Source organism: Alosa alosa, chromosome 13, assembly GCF_017589495.1.
Source record: "Alosa alosa isolate M-15738 ecotype Scorff River chromosome 13, AALO_Geno_1.1, whole genome shotgun sequence".
Classification (NCBI taxonomy): domain Eukaryota; kingdom Metazoa; phylum Chordata; class Actinopteri; order Clupeiformes; family Clupeidae; genus Alosa; species Alosa alosa.
In genome coordinates this window covers 34,254,253-34,274,204 of record NC_063201.1, presented here as the reverse complement: position 1 = coordinate 34,274,204, position 19,952 = coordinate 34,254,253, and the positions used below count along the sequence as shown (strand labels likewise).

At 39.6% G+C, this 19,952-nt stretch overlaps 1 protein-coding gene across 1 annotated transcript in view; it reads right to left on the bottom strand.

The window, feature by feature from the left end:
* Positions 1-255: 255 nt before the first annotated feature.
* Positions 256-19,952, bottom strand: part of crppa (CDP-L-ribitol pyrophosphorylase A) — a 96,403-nt gene continuing 76,706 nt past the window's right edge. Inside the window, exons 9-10 of the mRNA XM_048261434.1 lie at positions 6,981-7,112; positions 256-773 (exon numbers count right to left, since the gene is read on the bottom strand). Coding sequence (XP_048117391.1) covers positions 669-773; positions 6,981-7,112 — 237 coding nt within the window. The 3' untranslated portion in view covers positions 256-668. The remainder of the gene's footprint in view (positions 774-6,980; positions 7,113-19,952) is intronic.

Sequence of the window (19,952 nt, the reverse complement as noted above, 5' to 3'; positions counted from 1 at the left end):
ACCTGACTGCTGTTCCGCTATTCATTCTTGTGAAGTTCCTTCTTACGTTTCTGCCATGAAGGGTAATTCAGTTTCATGATCATCTTCTTAATGTATGAGACGCTGTTTCTATAACTATATACTTGTCGCTAGCTTGACTCAAGGGGAGACAGGCAGGGGGTGGGTGGGTGGGGGGGGGCTTCATTAACTTAACTGAAAGTGATCCCTAACAAAATCATTCTTTATGTCATTATCGTTATAGTTTATGTTTCGATGTCATCATTTATATTAGCTAGGACAATACTTGATTTGCCTTTATCGTTTTAGTCGGTGTGAACGGCCCTTTACTTACTTCACCTACAGTTATGCCTGATATGGTGGAGGGTTTGCTGGAATGTGAGTGATAACTACCATAGGCTACATACTGTTCATGACAGCGAAACATTTTTTTTTGGTTCCACAGTTTATTGACACCTTTTGATGTTAAAGGTAAAGGTATATGTCTCAAGATTCATTGAAAAGTTAGTAAATGTAAATTTACATTCATTCTAAGGAAGTAGTTATGAACAACCTACATACACATTTTCCATACATTAATCCCATTATAAAATTATATAGTTAATATTATTTTATTATTATTATAGACTGACATTTTTGTCAGAGTAAGTGTTCTGTAAGTGTGTGTATGCTCATGCATACAACATTTGTCCAGAGAAGGCAGCGCTTCGGTCTCTGATGAGGGCCACAGTAATTTGACATAGTTTATTCATTGTTCTCTCACACTCTGTAGAGTCCTAAACAAAGAAGCATACACAGACAAACACAGAGTAAGTAAAAGTAAGTAAGTACAATTTATTCTTATAGCACATTTAAACACAGCTTACACTGACCAAAGTGCTAAATTGACATTGACATTGAGTATGTGATTCCTGCAATGTAAAAAAAAATTATACTATCATAGAAACGTTAAATAATCTAAATAGATTAAGGAAGACACCACTATGTTCACCACCATGGTTAGATTGATTTGTTTAAATCCAGTGAAATTGCTGCCTTGACAACGGCATGTCATGGCTTCAGTACTTTATCGGTCTATACTGCTTTATGCCTGCCTATGATGTTTTATACTGGTATGCACAGTTCTACACTTTACTTAAAGCAAGCAAATACATACTTAACTATGTCACATTAAAAATCATTATAAGATATTATTCCATCATTTGAAACCATTAAGTATAAGTTGTTATAATGCATCAGCACAGTGCCCAGGGCATGTAGTTATAGACAGGGCAAAACCCAGAACAATCTGATTAAGGTCACTACTAAACTTTTCTCAATTGAGTCTATAGTACTTTTTCGTATACAAATCCATTTCTGCTTGGGACATTTTTATATCACGCATAGTTAATTAGATAATTTGCATATTTGAATATATTAGTGAATATAAATGCATAATAAAGAAATGTATTGATAATATGGCTGTAAGTAGATAAGTTAATGGCTTTATTCAAATTATGTAAGGGATAATGTATAGAACGCCGGTCATTATTAGGAAAATAAGTCCCGACAGGGTGAACCGGTTCTGCCCTGAAGGGACTTATTTTCCCAATAATGACCGGCGTTCTATACATTATCCCGCTTATTACACGGCTACTTGCCAAAACGAAATGATAAACTCCCCACGACATGACTTTAGCCTACATAGCCTAGCCTATTTTGTTACCGTTCATCGTGGCATTTGCTGAGAAACAAGTTCGCAACAACACACGCTGAACTTGAATCAAACATTCTTTAGAACACAGCTGATCAACCGTCTGCTTTCACTTTTGAACGAAGTTCCAGTCCTTGGGTAGTGATATGAATTAGAAGCACAAACTCCGTTGCCACTTTGGGAAATCCCATTGAAGTCAATGGAGCGTTCTACTTGCCTTGTGAAGAGCTGTGTAATAAATCAAATATAACAAATGATCATACAAAAGTATGTTTTTAGGTGGGATATTGCAGTTACATTATGCAAATTAAAATTTTCATTAAATGATTCTCCAGGTGGTGCTTGATGTGTTTTAGGACCAGCTTCTCAAAGCATTTTACCACCACAGGTGTTAGTGCAATGGGTCTGTAGTCATTGAGACTACTGATGGTGGTGGACTTAGGGATGGGGACTATTGTTGCCGATTTCAGGCAGTGTGGGACTATGGCTTGAGACAAGGACAGGTTGAATAATTCAGTGAACACAGTAGACAGCTGGTCAGCGCAGGCCTTGAGCAGTCAAGGGTGTATGTGTGGTGGTGATGTTTGTATAAGTAAGTATAAGTATAGATACACTTTTGATCCCGTGAGGGAAATTTGGTCTCTGCATTTATCCCAATCCGTGAATTAGTGAAACACACTCAGTTCACAGTGAACACACAGTGAGCACACACTAATCCCGGCGCAGCCTGCAACAACAGCGCCGCTCAGGGAGCAGTGAGGGGTTAGATGCCTTGCTCAAGGGCACTTCAGCCGTGCCTACTGGTCGGGGTTTGAACCGGCAACCCTCCGGTTACAAGTCCGAAGCGCTAACCAGTAGGCCACGGCTTGTCCGCAATAGCTGAAACGTTGAACGTGAATTAGTGAAACACACTCAGTTCACAGTGAACACACAGTGAGGTGAAGCACACACTAATCCCGGCGCAGTGAGCTGCCTGCAACAACAGCGGCACTCAGGGAGCAGTGAGGGGTTAGATGCCTTGCTCAAGGGAACTTCAGCCGTGCCTACTGGTCGGGGTTTGAACCGGCAACCCTCCGGTTACAAGTCCGAAGCGCTAACCAGTAGGCCACGGCTTGTTTTCTCAAAGCAAGCAAAGAAGTGGTTAAGCTCTTTTGCTAGAGAGAAGGCTATTTCTGTGTTTGTCCCGTTGCCTTTGTAGCTTGTGATGTGTTTCAGTCCCCTCAATACAGGTACCTGGCTTGAGTTGTCTGCGAAGTGATCAGACAGCTTGTTTGCATAGTCCAGTTTATGGTCCTTGAATAACGTTTCAGCTATTGCGGTCATGGCCTCCTTTACAACACTGCCATCAGTGAAGGCCTCTTTTGCGTTTTGTCAGGATGTGCGCTACTTTAAACAAAGCCTCTGTACAAGCAGTAGCCTTCTGTGCTAGTTTGGTAAAAAGACACTGCTGTCGTAGCTGTGTTTTCAGCTCCTTGATCTTTTCTTTCCGTAGATTGCTGCCGACTGGAAAGTCCTGTGAGAACGTGATGTGGATGGTGGTGAAATGGCGCTCCACATTGCATTTTTTACCGACTGCCAGGCTTACTCCACAGATCAAACAAACACACTTGTCCTTTACACTTGTGAAGCACAAGTCTATTTCCCAATTCTCGTGAAAAATGTATGTTTTCCGCCTCTTACATTCTGCGGCCATGGTCGTTAGCCTGCTAACATCATAAAACTAGCCCAATGTCTCTGCTAACGTCACTGAATTCTGCTAATATCAACGACCAACCAAATTAGACAGCAGCATAACTTCTTTAAATTATTGGCAAATAATAATTTCATTTCATTAGAGGGCAGGATATGTGTGAATCCAATTGAATGGAAATTAGAATTGGCTTAGCAAGTGACAAATGAAATTGGCATATTATGAAAATTTGTGTTTAAATGTAGACTATTTGGCGAGCTACTCTGAAGGGGGTGGTAACACTTTATAATAACTACACACAATTCATCATTTATTAAGCCTTTGTTACTTATTAGTTAATGGTTTGTTCATCATTAGCAATTTCTTGTTCATACATAATTTATAAGTAAGTATAAGTATATATACTTTTTTGATCCCGTGAGGGAAATTTGGTCTCTGCATTTAACCCAATCGGTGAATTAGTGAAACACAAACAGCACACAGTGAATACACAGTGAGGTGAAGCACACACTAATCCCGGCGCAGTGAGCTGCCTGCTACAATGGTGGCGCTCGGGGAGCAGTGAGAGGTTAGGTGCCTTGCTCAAGGGCACTTCAGCCGCGGCCCACTGGTCGGGGCTCGAACCGGCAACCCTCCGGTTACAAGTCCAGAGTGCTAACCAGTGGGACACGGATTATAAGGTAAATAAGCCTATCCAAAAAATAAGTTTGTAAGTACATGATTTATACTTAATAAGTAATGAAACAACCACTTATAATTAAATCATTTTCTTATTATAAACCAGTTGCAAACTATTACAAAATGCTTTGTTCATCATTTGTAAAGCATTGTTCCTATGTTAATTCTCATAAATAAAGTATTTGTACACACAGTTATAAATGGTTTGCTCATAGTAAATATGCCTATATCTAAAATATGTTTATGAATTATTGTTAATACTTAATAAATTATGCAGTATTATTTTGTTGATGAAGTAATATTTCTAGTATTTAACAGTTGTTACATACACATGCACTAATGATTAGTTAGGATGAGGATACATATTTTATAAACCACTTCCTAATACTATAATTCATGATTAACTCAGGAGTTACAAGTGGTTAGTTAATGATATTTTGTGAGCTTATCTAAAGTGTCTTTCTATGCCTTGCAACACATTTTCAAATGAGTTGTAAAGATTACATTTACATTCATTCATTTAGCAGACAAGCGACGTACACATTGACATAACAGGGAAAGCTGGGAATCGAACCCCCAACTTTTCAGGCTACTGCATGCTGGTCCAACTCCTTATCCACTACACTACCTTGCCCCGGATAGAAACCCCCCACAACTATGCAAGAGTTTCTGTTTTCTTCTACTACACACTGACAGCTGTAAACTATTTTTAAATGCTGTATTCTTCGTTTGTAAAGCATTATTCCTAATTCTCATCTGTAAATCATGTTTACACACAGTTGTTCATAGTAAACACACATATCTATATTATATTTTTGAATTGACTGTTGTAATACCACTGGGCAGAGGTAGTGTAGTGGATAGGGAGCCGGGTTAACATGCAGTAACCCATAAAGTTGGGGGTTCAAACCCCGGCGTCCACCAATTTGGCCTTGCCCTTTAATTTCATTGACATGTGTAAGTCGCTTTGGGTAAAAGTGTCGGCTAAATTAATAAATGCAAGTGTAAACTTCATAACTCATTTGTAAATGTGTTGCAAGGCATAAAATGTCCTCACTTTAGATGAGCTCACAAAATATCATTAACTAACCACTCGTAACTCCTGAGTTAATTATGAAGTGGTTTATAAAATATGTATCCTCACCCTCACAACTAATCATTAGTGCATGTGTATGTAACAATGTTAAATAATGGAAATATTACTTAATCAACAACATATTATTGCATCATTTATTAAGTATTAATAATAATGTATAAACATATTTTAGATATAGGCTTATTTACTATGAACAAACTATTTATAACTGTGTGAACAAATGCTTTACTGATGATAAATTAGAAATTACTAATGATGAACAAACCATTAATTAATAAGTAACAAAGGCTTAATAAATGATGAAGTGTGTGTAGTTATTATAAAGTGTTACCGCATAGTTTACTTGATTTAAATGATCATGTTCACTTTTTTACCTCAACATTAAATTACTCCTTTTAGCCAAGTAATCTCAAAAAGCTAAGTTATACTAACTAAACATTTTAAGTAAGAATAGCTATTCGATTTTACAGTGCAAAGTAACTTTCCCAAAACTGAATGCATGTGAGATTCAACACATTCTTCCTGTTGTGTGACTGTGGAATTCATAGACATAATATACATAGACGCCGCATCGACCGCTACTCCCTACTAGCGCTGACGAGACGTGGGGCCGCCATCTTGGATCGGTCATCCACTCCACTCAGTGTAATCTCTTTGGCTGGTGCAATGAGCTGTCAACGCATTAAATTAATCATACCTCACTGAATACCAAACAGATTTTCACACGTTTTTTTTTTGCTGCAAAGGTCATACATGTAGCTATGATACAGGCCACATTGTTCGAAGATACAAAATACAACCAATAGTACGGTAATGTTAAATCTTACTTGTGAAAAGTAAATCCCCCTAATATGGTCCGCCGATTTAAGCAGGAACATGCTGCACAGTGCTGTCATCTTGTGTTTTCTGCTGCAACGCAACGAGGAGTATGACCAGTCCAAGATGGTGGCCGCATTTCTTGTTTCCAGCAGCCAATGCGGTGTCTATGTATATTATGTCTATGGTGGAATTGCTTTGAATTGCCATGAATTTAATTCCACTTCCTGCCATTCCAATTCCAATTCAAATTCAACTTCCTGTGGGGCGGAGCCAATTCAATTCAAATTCTAATTCGTGAATTGAATGGAGATCCATTCTAAAATTCGGAATTTTGCACAAGCCTGGAATGTAGATAGTGTAATGGATGTTGACAGACAGAAAGTTTAATGGATGTTGATAGGCAGATTGTTTAATGGATGTTGATAGATAGTTTAAAGGGTGGATGAGTGAATGATTTAAAAAAGATGGATGGATAGACAGTTGGATGGAATATGCCTTATATCCTTGTACAATGGAGAGACACAGAGAGAGTTGGCCTAGTTGAGAATTTTGCACAAGCCTGGTTTATTGGGACCTTCAGAATCAAATCCCCTATCCCTCAACACCGCCAACCAATGGTCAAAAAGTTAATCCCCCGGCCGCCACTCCTCTTTTCCCTTCTGAACTTCTGTGTGAGAGACCTTCTAAGCAGCAAGCACGGGTGCCTGAAAAGTAGCCTAAATCGGGGTGCCCCGATGTGCAAATGTGCAACAGAAAACTGATTAGCGCAAATGAAAGCTAAAAAAATACTTAAGGCCCTTGGAAAGATGCTTCCCATACTGCCCATATGAAAAACCACCCCTGGTCTAATCTAATAAAAATGTTCTTTGGTGATTTTTTACATTTTTTGTCTGTGCATCCAACAAGGTTTTGAGTAATGGGCATCTACAAGCCCATTAGTCATATAAAGTAGAATATAGCAATAAACAATATTTCCCCTTTCATATTTTTAATTATTCAGCACATACCTTACTGTAACTGAGTCGGACACAATATAGAAAAATATTTCTTTTCTGGGCATCCTCTGCTAAAGTCATGATGGCAGAGGCTTCATCATTTTCTTGGCTGAAGGAGGCTTGACCCGACACATTCAGGTACACCTGTAAAAACACCAAAGGGAGGAGATCGATACAAACATTTTATTTCAGCATTAATTTTGATGATGGACAACTGAGGAGCAAGTTATGACCTGAAATGTGGATAAAGGCTAGTCTAGTCACAAGGAGAAACAAGGCAAAGCTCTAGAAATTAGAAAATGTTAAGTAACCTTCATACTGTTACGGCCCTAGTGTGTTCTGGCCATCTGTCTGTGTGCTTCTGCCTTTCCTGTTTTCAGGTCCCGTCCACCTCTGATTGCCAAAGTGGAGTTCCTGCTTGGGTCTGATTGGTTAGCCATTAAAAGGCTCAAGATGGTGTCAGAGCAGGCCCCTTTGTTCCCGCCAGCCTCCACGGTTGAGTGAGAGCCGTGGATGGCTGTGTGTTGCGTGTGTATGTTTTATGTTGAGTCTTGTCCTGAGCTGTTATCTTGCTGTGTAATCTTGACATGCTCATTTGAAGTTACTACAGTGGTAGTGTGTGCCAAGTGCAGCAATTACTCTCAGTAGCAAATACTGGCCTTGTGTGGCCAGGGTGTGCCGGATTCGGCAAAACTACTCCCAGTGGGGAGGTAGTGTGTGTTTGTATGTTTATGTGTTTGTTTGTAGCCTTCTAAAGATCCTTTGTACTCGGTTCAGCTACAATTTAAAAACATTTGTACTGCAGACCTAGTATGTCATCATTTAACATTAATTTCAACTCGCAATTGAAAGTAAGGAAGTTAGAATAGTAATGATCAATAAGGTCTGCATTCAGGTATTGCCGTAACACGTTGCTCTGAAAACTCAAATTAGCTTTTTTGTGCACATAAATCTTGAATTTTAGCAACCAAAATGAAGAGCAAAATCACATAATGAGTCAAAATATGTATGCCAACATCAAACACCACATATGCATCAGTAATAATAAGGTTTGGATTATTTATTTTTTGGGCTCTTATGAGTGTTTTAACAAAAAAAAGCCAATAGGCGGAATTTCCTTTTTTTTCAAATCAGAGGTCAACTTTGAAGGCCTGTACAGCCACAAGGCTACAAGATCCAACTTGCTATCATACCATTTTATTCTCTAGAGATATGTCGCTTTCAGAAAAATATAGTGAGAATCCCCCCCCCCCTCTTTTCAGCCGTCCTCGTTTAAGACGGACACGGTCAAGATGAGCAAATTTACCTGTGCAAGCACAGGCGCTGACAAAGGCAAAAAAATGTGCCGTTCCACCATATTATCACCGGCCATCGCAGAAAGCGGCATCATGCCAAAATGGGCAAAAATCTACTTAACCTCCAGTAACGGTCCTCACCTACAGAAACCTCCTCCTCCATGGGCTTGTGGAACTGCCAATCCGCAGTCAACAAAACAGATTTCATAGCTGGCTATGCCAACCACCTTTCTTTGGAACTTGCTCTCACTGAGACCTGGATCAAACAGAGAACTCTGCCACCCCGGCTGCACTCTCCAGTAACTTTATGCTCTCCCACACCTCTCGCCCATCTGGACGAGGAGGTGGAACGGGCCTGCTCATCTCCAACATCTCCAATATCATGCCATCACAGTGATCGCCCCAGCAAAACTCTATGTGCTGGTCATCTAACGCCCACCAGGCCAACTAGGCGACTTTATGGACGAGCTAGACACTCTGCTGTCCTCCATCCCTGAGCATGACTGTCCGCTACTCGTCCTCTGCGATATGAACATCCACTTAGACGCCTCAGGCTCAGCGGACCCTTTTGACCTCAAACTGGTTTGCAGCCCATCTACTCACAAAGCTGGCAAAGAGCTTGATTTGATCCTCACTCGGAACTGCACCACAGACACCCTCATGGTGACGCCTCTCCATCTTTCCGACCACTTCTTCATCCGGATCAACGTCAGCCTGACAGAACTGTTTCCTGCTCCTCAGCCGATGGTCAGATAGATAGATACTTTATTGATCCCCAAGGGGAAATTCAAGGGTCTCAGTAGCATACAGACATCACACACAACATGCACTTACAGCAGAAATGGTAAACATAAGTATAAGTATAAACATATAACTAAACTCCACCAAGCCATTGACTCGTTCTGCTCCACACTGAACTCTGGACAAACTGTGCCCTCTTACTACAAGGTCAGCTCGATCCAAACACTCTCATCCATCCTCTGATATCCTCTGATCGCAGCGCACCAAACTCAGAGCTGCGGAGAGGAAATGGCACAAATCTAAACTAACTGATGACCTCAAAAACTACCAGACACTCCTATCCTCCTTTCAGCCAGCATCACTGCTGCTAAGACAGCTTTCTACAATGACAAAATCAACAAAGCCACAGACACTCGAAAAATGTTCAAATGTTCAACCTTCAAACCACTACTCAACCCTCAGCTGCTTCCTCCTTCGTCCAGCCTTACTGCGGATACCCTCGCCTCATTTTTTACAAACAAAGTGGCGGCAATCAGCACTCAATTTTCTACATGCCACAAGACACAACAGACTCAGATATTGCACTCCTACAAACTCTAGCGGTTGCTGGAACATCTTTTTCAGCATTCGCGCCTCTCTCCGAGAGCGAGGTATCTAGACTCCTGACATGTAGCCGTCCTACCACATGCTCGTTGGACCCTTCAATCCATCAGCCCGACCATCATACCAGCTATCACGCATGTGATCAATGCTTCGCTAACCTCTGGCACATTTCCAACAATGTTTAAAACAGCCCGGGTAACACCGTTACTTTAGAAAACTTCTTTCAATCCTGCTCAAGTTGAGAACTACCGCCCTGTCTCACTTCTACCTTTCCTATCCAAAGGTATCAAACGAGCAGTCTCCAAACAGGTCTCTGAATTCCTTTCACAGAACAACATTTTGGATCAAAATCAGTCTGGGTTTAAAAGCAGCCACACTACCAAAACAGCTCTACTGTCTGTAACAGAAGTTTTAAAGGAAGCCAGGGCGACAGCTCGGTCATCAGTACTCATTCTGCTTGACTTATCGGCTGCCTTCGACACGGTTAATCACCGTATCCTTCTCTCTATACTCTCAAACATGGGAATCTCCGGCTCTGCTCTCTCCCGGTTTGAATCCTACCTCATAGGACGCTCGTTTAACTTATCATGGCTTGGACAGCTGTCCGCACCTCACTATCTCACCACAGGGGTCCAGGGCTCAGTGCTGGCCCCCTTCTCTTTGCCATCTACCCACCTCTTTGGGACAGATTATCCGTTCGCATGGCTTCTCACACCACTGCTATGCAGACGACACACAGCTCTATCTGTCCGTTCCACCTGATGACCCACTGGTCATGGTACGGATCTCGGATTGCCTCTCACATATCTACATGGATGAAGGCACATCCTCTCCAGCTAAACCTCTCAAAAACTGAACTGCTGGTCCTCCCAGCTAAACCTACTATAAATCATGACATCAGCATCAAAATTGACTCCCTGTCTGTTGCACCTACCAGGACTGCAAGAAATGTAGGAGTCGTTCTAGACAACCAACTAACCTTCTCCGATCATGTTGCCTTGGTCGTGCCGTTTCGCACTTTACAACATATGGAAAATCCGGACTTACTTGACTCAAGATGCTACCCAACTCCTGGTACAGGGAATAGTCATTGCAGTTTTTTAATTGTCCTAGAATTGTTGAGAAAATTGCTTTAAAAAGCTTAAACTGTTAACATGTTGTTAGTCGCTTTGGTTATGTGTCAGCCAAATGTAATGTAATGTAATGAAAATGCACTGTTCTGTTATCCGAAGTTTACTTGTTCTTATTATTTTTCCCACCAATTTCCCCACCAATTAATTCAGTTTCAACCGTTTAACATAGAAACTTCGTTCAGACTTTGTAACGTATGTCTTGAAAAGGACACTTGAGGAATGTTTTTGTAAACTTTATACTTTTTGAGATATTAACAATCAAAGTTATTTTCCCCATAGACTTTGCATTGGCACTATGACATCACAATGGGGTAATTTAAGTGATTTACACCTGTATCAACTGCCAGCTGCTCAACTAGGCCCCCATTAAAGGAGAATTCCGGTGTGATATTGACCTAAAGTGTGTTGAAACATGATACCGAGTGTGAACGTATGTCTCATAGCCCATCTCGGCTTGTCCCCTGCACTCCAAAATCTGGCGCTAGTTAGCAGATGCTACCAACAGCTTTTTCAATGGTGGTGCTTCGGCATCGGGCTAACCATGCAAATAAATCACTGTTTTACACCATTTACGAGGCTCAATGTATCTCCACACTTCATTGGTAGACTTCCGAGGGCCCTGACATGTAAAACGAGACATTGAGAACTTTGACTTACAAGATGATTTATACAGACAGTATCTTCACAAAGTTTAGCGTTTGCAGCCATCTTGAATTAAGTCACGATAAGTCGAGCGATGAGTAAGAATGAACAGGTATGATAAGGGATCAGATTCCAAAAATAATTCCGTGGAAATGCCTGGATTCCAGTTGCTGCTACTGGAAGAAACTGGAATCCATGCATTTCCACTGAATTATTTTTGGAAACTGATTTGGAGTGCAGGGGACAAGCCGAGATGGGCTATGAGACATACGTTCACACTCGGTATCATGTTTCAACACACTTTAGGTCAATATCACACCGGAATTCTCCTTTAAAGAGCCAATTAAACTGATTGCACCTGTATCAACTGCTTTCTGCTCAACTAGGCCAACTCTCTCTGTGTCTCTCCATTGTACAAGGATATAAGGCATATTCCATCCAACTGTCTATCCATCCATCTTTTTTAAATCATTCACTCATCCACCCTTTAAACTATCTATCAACATCCATTAAACAATCTGCCTATCAACATCCATTAAACTTTCTGTCTGTCAACATCCATTACACTATCTACATTCCAGGCTTGTGCAAAATTCCGAATTTTAGAATGGATCTCCATTCAATTCACAAATTAGAATTTGAATTGAATTGGCTCTGCCCCACAGGAAGTTGAATTTGAATTGAAATTGGAATGGCAGGAAGTGGAATTAAATTCATGGCAATTCAAAGCAATTCCACAGTCACACAACAGGAAGAATGTGTTGAATCTCACATGCATTCAGTTTTGGGAAAGTTATTTTGCACTGTAAAATTGAATAGCTATTCTTACTTAAAATGTTTAGTTAGTATAACTCAGTTTTTGTCTTTTATTGATTATGATGATTTTGCTTTTTGAGATTACTTGGCTAAAAGGAGTAATATAATGTTGAGGTAGAAAAGTGAACATGATCATTTAAATCAAGGAAACTATGCTTACGTTTTGCTACACTGTGAAGTTAGTTAGTCAGTTAACTGTACTTAACCTGTTAGTTAACCTTAGTTTTAAAAAACTAAGCAGTTAAGTGTATCCATGATGTTGTGAAGGCATTGGGGTTGATATTAATATCCTGACCAGAAAGGAGAGTGCCATTTAATAGACAGCCAACACCACCATTTCTAGAAGCAACATAAGTTTGCAAGGAGATCAGTCTGTTTTGGATAGTCATTGATGGGGTGGTGTATCAATAAAAACAGTATATAGCCTTTAGTGTCACTGTGTTATTGTAACTTAAGATTGAATTTCAGTAAAGATTAATATTTGATCCCTTTAACAATATGTAGGTCGGGCCTGTGGCATTCTGGAAATGTATTTTTGTCATATCAGTTAGCTGAATGTGACATTAGTTAGCACAACTTCAATACACCTGTTGTGTTTAATAAACATACAGTATACTTAACTTGTAATTGTAACGACCAAGTTAGTTGAAATAGCAATTCTGTGTACTGTAAGTTCACTACACTAAGTGAGCGTTTGTTTGCACAACTTGACATTACAGACAAATCTGGAATGGGAATTGCAAGGACAATGAGTTTGCATGCTTTTCAAAACTAACAGGTTTAAGTAAGGTTATAAACTAATTTTACAGTGTAGCACAAACTTCAGCAATTCAAGTATAGTTTACTTGATTGTTTACTTTTCTATCTCAAAATGAAGTAACACTCATTTTACGCAAGTAATCTCAACAAAAGACAAAACCTGAATTCTACTTAAGTTACAAATTGTGTGTTTAATACAATCATATCAGACATATACTGTGAAGCTTCATTGATTAAACACTACCCTTAAATTATGTATATCAATTTCTTCGAATTTCATTGAATTTCAATTCTACTTCCTTTAATTCAAATTCAAATTGTAATTCTACATCCTGTTTTTGACCTTAATTCAAATTCAATTCAAATTCAAGAATTGAATTTGAATTTAAGAGTCATTCTCAATTCAATTCTGAATTGTGCACAAGCCTGCTACATTCAACTTGTAAACTATCTAATCTGTCTCGGGCTTTAAGCATACAATCTCTTAAGACTACAGATCCTGTTCAACTGTTTACTCTGCCCACAACTGTTTCAAAATAAAAGTCCTCACTACAATAACTCACTATTAAATAATGTAACTAAATTATCCAACTTTTTTTCAACTGTTCAGCCATTCCAACTGTCAGTTGTCATCACCTATGACTCCTGTGAACTGTTTCCTCTTCCCTCAACTACAACCTCAAAACAGAAAAAAAGTTGGGACATTGTGTAAAATGCAAATAAAAACAGAATGTCACAATATACAAGTCTCGTAAACCCATATTTAGCAGCAAAAAGCTCATAGACAACATATCAAATGTTGAAAATGAAACTTTGGACTATTTCATGGAAAATATATGTTCATTTTGAATTTGATGCCAGCAACATGTTTCAAAAAAAGTTTGGACGGGAGCATGTTTACCTCTGTACTGCTTCACCTCTTCATTTAACACAATTCTGTAAATGTTTAGGAACTGAGGTGACTATTTGCTACAGTTTTGAGTATGAAATGTTGTCCCATTACACCCCGATATAGGATTTTGGCTCAACAGTATGGGGCAGACATGGGGGACTCGAGTCACATGACTTGACTCGAGTCAGACTCGATTCACATTTTTTAAGACTTGAGACTTGCTTGATCAACATGTATAAAAGACTCGACTTGACTTTGACTTGCTATTCATGACTTGAAACTTGACTTAGACTTGAGACAAATGACTTGAAATGACTTGACTTTTTATTTTTTTTATAAATATTAAGGAGTTAACTTTACGATTTTAGAAAATCTGCTTAGGTGCTGTTGCATGCGTCACTCGTCACTCGAGGGAACCTGTCATTGTACCAAGTGACGCGACGCGACAGACCAACAGCAAGTGCCAGATCAAATGAGACAGACTGAGGTAGGCTAACTTGCAAATATGGAAGGCTCTACGTTTATACCAAAACATAATAATGTTTAGCTTCACAGTCATGTATCTGACAAGTCAAAAGAAAAAATAAACAGCAGTCTGCAAGTGTGCAAAATAGCGACATAACCACCACCACGTTGATTTTCATCCGAAGTTAGTCGTGTTAGAACGTCAAATTTGAGGCATGTTAAGAGTTGGCTTTGAATCTATTATGCTTTTTAGTTAACGCCATATTAGGTTAAAATGTGTGAAATGGCAAAGTGAAACATTTTCTTGTCTAAGTTTAATCTTGATATATAGCGAAAATGTTGTAAAAACTAAAGTAAGCACCTTTCTTTCTCCCTCCCTCTTAAACACGTCCCTGTTCCATACGTTACAGCCTAGTAGTAGGCTAACAACAGTAAGTAGGCCTAGCTAACTGCCAGCAATCAGCATAGAAAAGTAGCTTATTTCACATGTTAGGCTTACCGTAAAACTCCAAATAATAACCCAGGCTTTTATTTTCCCAAATCACCAAACTGCACCGGCTAGTATTAGAGACAGGCGTCTATATGAGACAGGCCTTTAATTCCCTTTACACAAAACTTCCTCTGCAAAGATGGAAAATATTTTCAAATTAATTATTTCAAACACACTGCATGTCTACCTATATGACTAGGCTATCTGATGACAATTACGGATCATCATTCATTTAGTGTTGAGATGTTGTTCATTAAGTGAGATATAGTAGCCTAAGATCCAAATAGCGGGGACAGCCAGAACAGATGAAACACGTTTTAATCATTAATTTATAAAGAGATCGTATCACACTGAAAGCTCATATTTTGTCACTAGCAAATAGTCTATATCGGTCCTATATCGGTCAAATACAGTTGCATTTTCAGCCCTGACCAAAACCATTAAGGAATTATTTATGCAAAAGTGGAACGTGCATAATGTTTCATTCTCCCTTTCTTTCGGCATGAATGAAACAGCATGAGAGCATGATGTCCAACGATTTTTCCCCCAGCATCTGATTAGAATATAGACAGCTAAATACGCAATTTCAGCGCCGTGTATGAGTAGGCCTAAGAGTGAGAAGTTTCTACATTCCACTGCAACTACGCAGCACTTGCCACTCCGACTCATCAATAAAAACTGCGCTTGCACACACCAGACCCATAGAAGCGCACTTGACTTTACATAAAAACAAGCATAGGCTACCATCGGCCTATCCGCAAATTTTAAACACAAGGGGTGAATTGAACGATGACGAAGTCGGACATAAGGGCATCATTCATATTGAAAAAAGTCATACAATTTGGAACTCTAGCTTTTCCCCAACGCAGTAGCCTAATGTCATCTAATCATAACGTGCACAGACTGCACCATGCTTAAGCCGAAATCACACCAAAGATTTGCGACGAGATGAGCTGCAACATTCTAAACCAGTAGACAGCCAAATACGCACTTCAGCCGTGCGAGTAGGCCTAAGAGTATAGACAGGAAAATTCTACATTCCACTGCAAATGAGTAGGCCTAAGAGTGAGAAGTTTTACATTCCACTGCAACTACGCAGCACTTGCCAATTTGACTATCAATAAAAACTGCGCTTTGCAATACAGACCCATAGAAGACTTGACTTTTACATAAAAAACAACATTCTAAACCAGCAACTTGATGCAACATTCTAAAACCATGCAACTGTGACCAGACAAAACTGCCCTCACACACACCAGACCCACAGAAGCGCACTTGACTTTACATCATTTAACTAAGGTAAATTCCTTTTCTGATTTCTTTCTCGTTATTGCCATGGCAGTACGCATTTAGAATAAAGAATAATGTTTGCAAACCCTTTTGTTTTGTTGCCAGCATAAAAACAAGCTTAGACTACCATCGGCCTATCCGCAAATTTTAAACACAAGGGATGAATTGAACGATGACGAAGTCGGACATACTGTATGGGCATAGTTCATATTGAAAAAAGTTATACAATTTGGAACTCTAGCTTTTCCCCAACGCAGTCTTTTAATGCCATCTCATAACGTGCACAGACTGCACCATGCTTAAGCCCAAATCACACCAAAGATTCGCGACGAGATGAGCTGCAACATTATTAGTGCGCTACACTATTAACCAGCAACTTGATGCTGCATTCTAAAACCTTGCAACTGTGACCAGACATGGTGAATGCTTTGCTATGGCTTGCGACAACGTGCAACATCTAATTCACACTGCTGCAACTCCTTTCTGCAACGGTTTCGTGTCATTGCAAATCTTTGGTGTGAATTGGGCTTTTTTTTTTTTAGACGATTAAATACAACCCGAAGCTAAAAAACAGACCAGGCCTCTATTGGAGCCCGGCCTTTAACCCAAACCTGTAGCCACGCCAGGCTTTTAAAAAAAAACAGACGTCAGTTTGGGACTCGGCTATTATTTGAAGTTTTACGGTATGTATAATATGATATAGCATTGGCGGTCCTAAACCCTCCTAAAACCCATTGCGCTGTCGCGCTTGTCAAAGTTTGGCAGTGACGTCGGTGGCAGCGTTTGATTGATTGATTAGTCCACTTTTTCAACATTATTGGTTCCCTGGAGATGTGACAGGTCAGGACAGGTGTAACTTGAACTGTTTGAATATATTTTCATGATTTGATGTAGCTAGGCTACCTAATATTTGAGGCATATTGAAACAATAATAGGCTATTTTATAATAGGTCTACTTGAAATACATTTATTTTTATTCATATACATTTCATCAAACCGTTCAGATGTAGGCTATGTGGCTTGAATGAATGTCTATTTGTTTGTTACAAATAAAACTCCAGCAGTTCATAACTAGCCTATTGTAGCTTATTTTAGAATGAAAACATGGGTAAATCATCATGAATTTCAATTATTTGGCTATGACTTGACTTGACTTGCTTGACCCAAGCTATGACTTGACTTGACTTGCTTGACTGTCACAAAAAATGACTTGGACTTGCTTGAGACTTGTAGGTTAAGACTAGAGACTTGCTTGTGACTTGCACATGTGTGACTTACTCCCACCTCTGGTATGGGGTATTCTTAGTCATGTTTTTCATTCCATTATGCACCTAATTTGACAAATCTGGACTGCGGACAGGTCATCTTAGCACCTGGACTCTTCCTCTATGGAGAAATACTATTTAAATATGTGCAGAATTCATTTTGCCATTGTTTTCCTGAAATATTCAAAGTCGTCCCTGGAAAAGACATTACCTGGATGGCAATATATGTTGCTCAGAACCTGTATACATTATTGAGAATTGATTATGCTTTGCCAAATGTGCAAGATGCCCATGCTGTAGGCACTAATGCTCCTCCACACCGTCATAGATGTTGGGTTTGGAACTGAGCGCTATAACAAGTTGGATAGGTTAAATACTTGGATAGGCCCTCTCCTCTTAAGCCCAAATGAGTCCATGATTTCAAAAAAGAATGGCAAACTTTGATTGGTCTAACCACAGGACCTTTTTTCCACGTTACCTCAGTCCATTTTAAACAAGCTCAGGCCCAGATAAGAGGGTGGTATTTTCTGTCTCATTTCTCAATACAATTTTTGCTGTTACAATTTTGACTGCAGTGTTTGAATTGAGTATCAAATTGGGCACATAGACAGTGGTTATCAGAGGTTTTCCTGAGCCCACACAATGACAGGTCTGGAAACAGGTCTGGTGTTGATGCAGTGCTATCTGAGGTCCAAAAGACCACGGCCATCCAATTTGTTTTTCAGCTATTTCCCTTGTTTGCAAATATTTCTCTGGATTCTCTGAATGTTTTAATAATGTTATGTCCTGTAGATAATTAACTCCCTAAATATGTCACAATTTTATGTGAAGAAGCATTAAAATGACATTGTTGCATCATTTGTGCACACAGGTTTACACAACCTTTCCAGAATTTTGTTACCCCTGTCCCAACTTTTTTTGAAACATGTTGCTGGTATCAAATAGGGCAGGGACTGAGCCCGTAGTTCCATATGCATGGTAAGGTCATGGTGATGGTGCAAATAAGTAAGTCCAACAGTGCAACAGTGCAAGAATAAAGTCTAGAGACCAGCATAAAATACATATAAGAGAATAATGTAGACAAGTAATATAAAAACGATATCAGTGCAAGAATAGGTTGAAGTAATAGGGTTGCAGCCATTGGTCAAGTATTGAATAAAAAAAAGTATTAAGTATGGCCACAATCCAGGCTGTGGGAGGGAGGGGATATGCATACAGTATGTGCTAATATAGCATGTAAAACAGTATGCTAGTGGACAGTACGTACACAAACATGGAGAAGGTGGAGAGGCAGACAGACTATGCAGAGAAGTCTATCTCTCCTCTACCCTAAAGTGAAGCATTGAACAGTGGCCCTGGGGACAAATGACTTCCTCCGTCTGTCAGTTGTGCATGACAGTGAGCGAAGTCTCCAGATGATCAAGCTCTAATTTTATGTTAATATATGTTTTGCATTTTCATGCACTGGTAATTCCTAGTTTACTTCCTTGTTTGTGTTGACTTTTCTCTTTTACTTTAAGTTAACTAGTTACGCAGCTATATGCCCCATAGGCATTTTAACATCCAGGCATAACAATACCCTATACAACCCCAAAGAATTCCATTTGTATGTGTTGTCAGAATGTTTGCACCGTCTTTCTGGGTTTAAAGATCCACTGTGTACGATTTTCAGTTGTTTGTTAACAAAATCAACATTTCCCATTCATAAATGCGGCCCCATTAATGTTTAACTCATTGAGTGCCAAAAACTTAATATTACGTTTTTAGCTTTTTTTTTAAATTACGAAACTAGACACTCTAACACACCTTTTATGTGATTTTGGGAACTCTGTGATTAATGGAAACGAAATATATGACGATCAAAAACTCAATCTGGACATTTTATCTGGACATTTTATCATAATTCGGTTGCCGCTTTGGGTCGAATCAGTGACGCATGCACGTCAGGTCAAAACCAGGCCATGTTCGTGGGTCTATCACTAGGTGGCAGTCTCGCCAGGTCTAGCTGATCACTTCCCGGAAAATTTACACAAGTAAGTAACAGGCAACACTTCATATTTCATGAAAGACGTTATATATCCATTTCTAGAAAAAAACAGCGATTTTGATGAAAACTAGCCACTGTTTAGCTTGCAATTTCTCAGGAACCGAGGTGTGCACGGTTTGCACCCACCGAGAGCTTAAAGTCTCACCTTTTAAACGAGCCATTGTATGTGTTCATAGCTATGACACAGAATATGCTGTGGCTGTACAAAAATCATCAACAATGGTCTAGATTGCTGGCACTCTAGGACAAAGCTCCCGAAAACAGCTTGGCTTTCAATGAGTTAATTACCACCACCACCACTACCACTTCGAAGCAAACCTATTGGCTTAGAAATCCTCATTTACATATACATAGCTGAGGTCAACTCTCCATGTACACAGGGATGGATTACTGCATGGGCCTACCGGGCCCAGGCCCAGGGGCCCTGAAGCCCAAGCCATTGCATGGAATCATTTCCTCAATATCAACAAATCAGGATGTAGGCTATGAATCTGAATTTAGTTTTGGCCAACTAACTAACATAGTTTTGCTAGAACTAGTAGACTA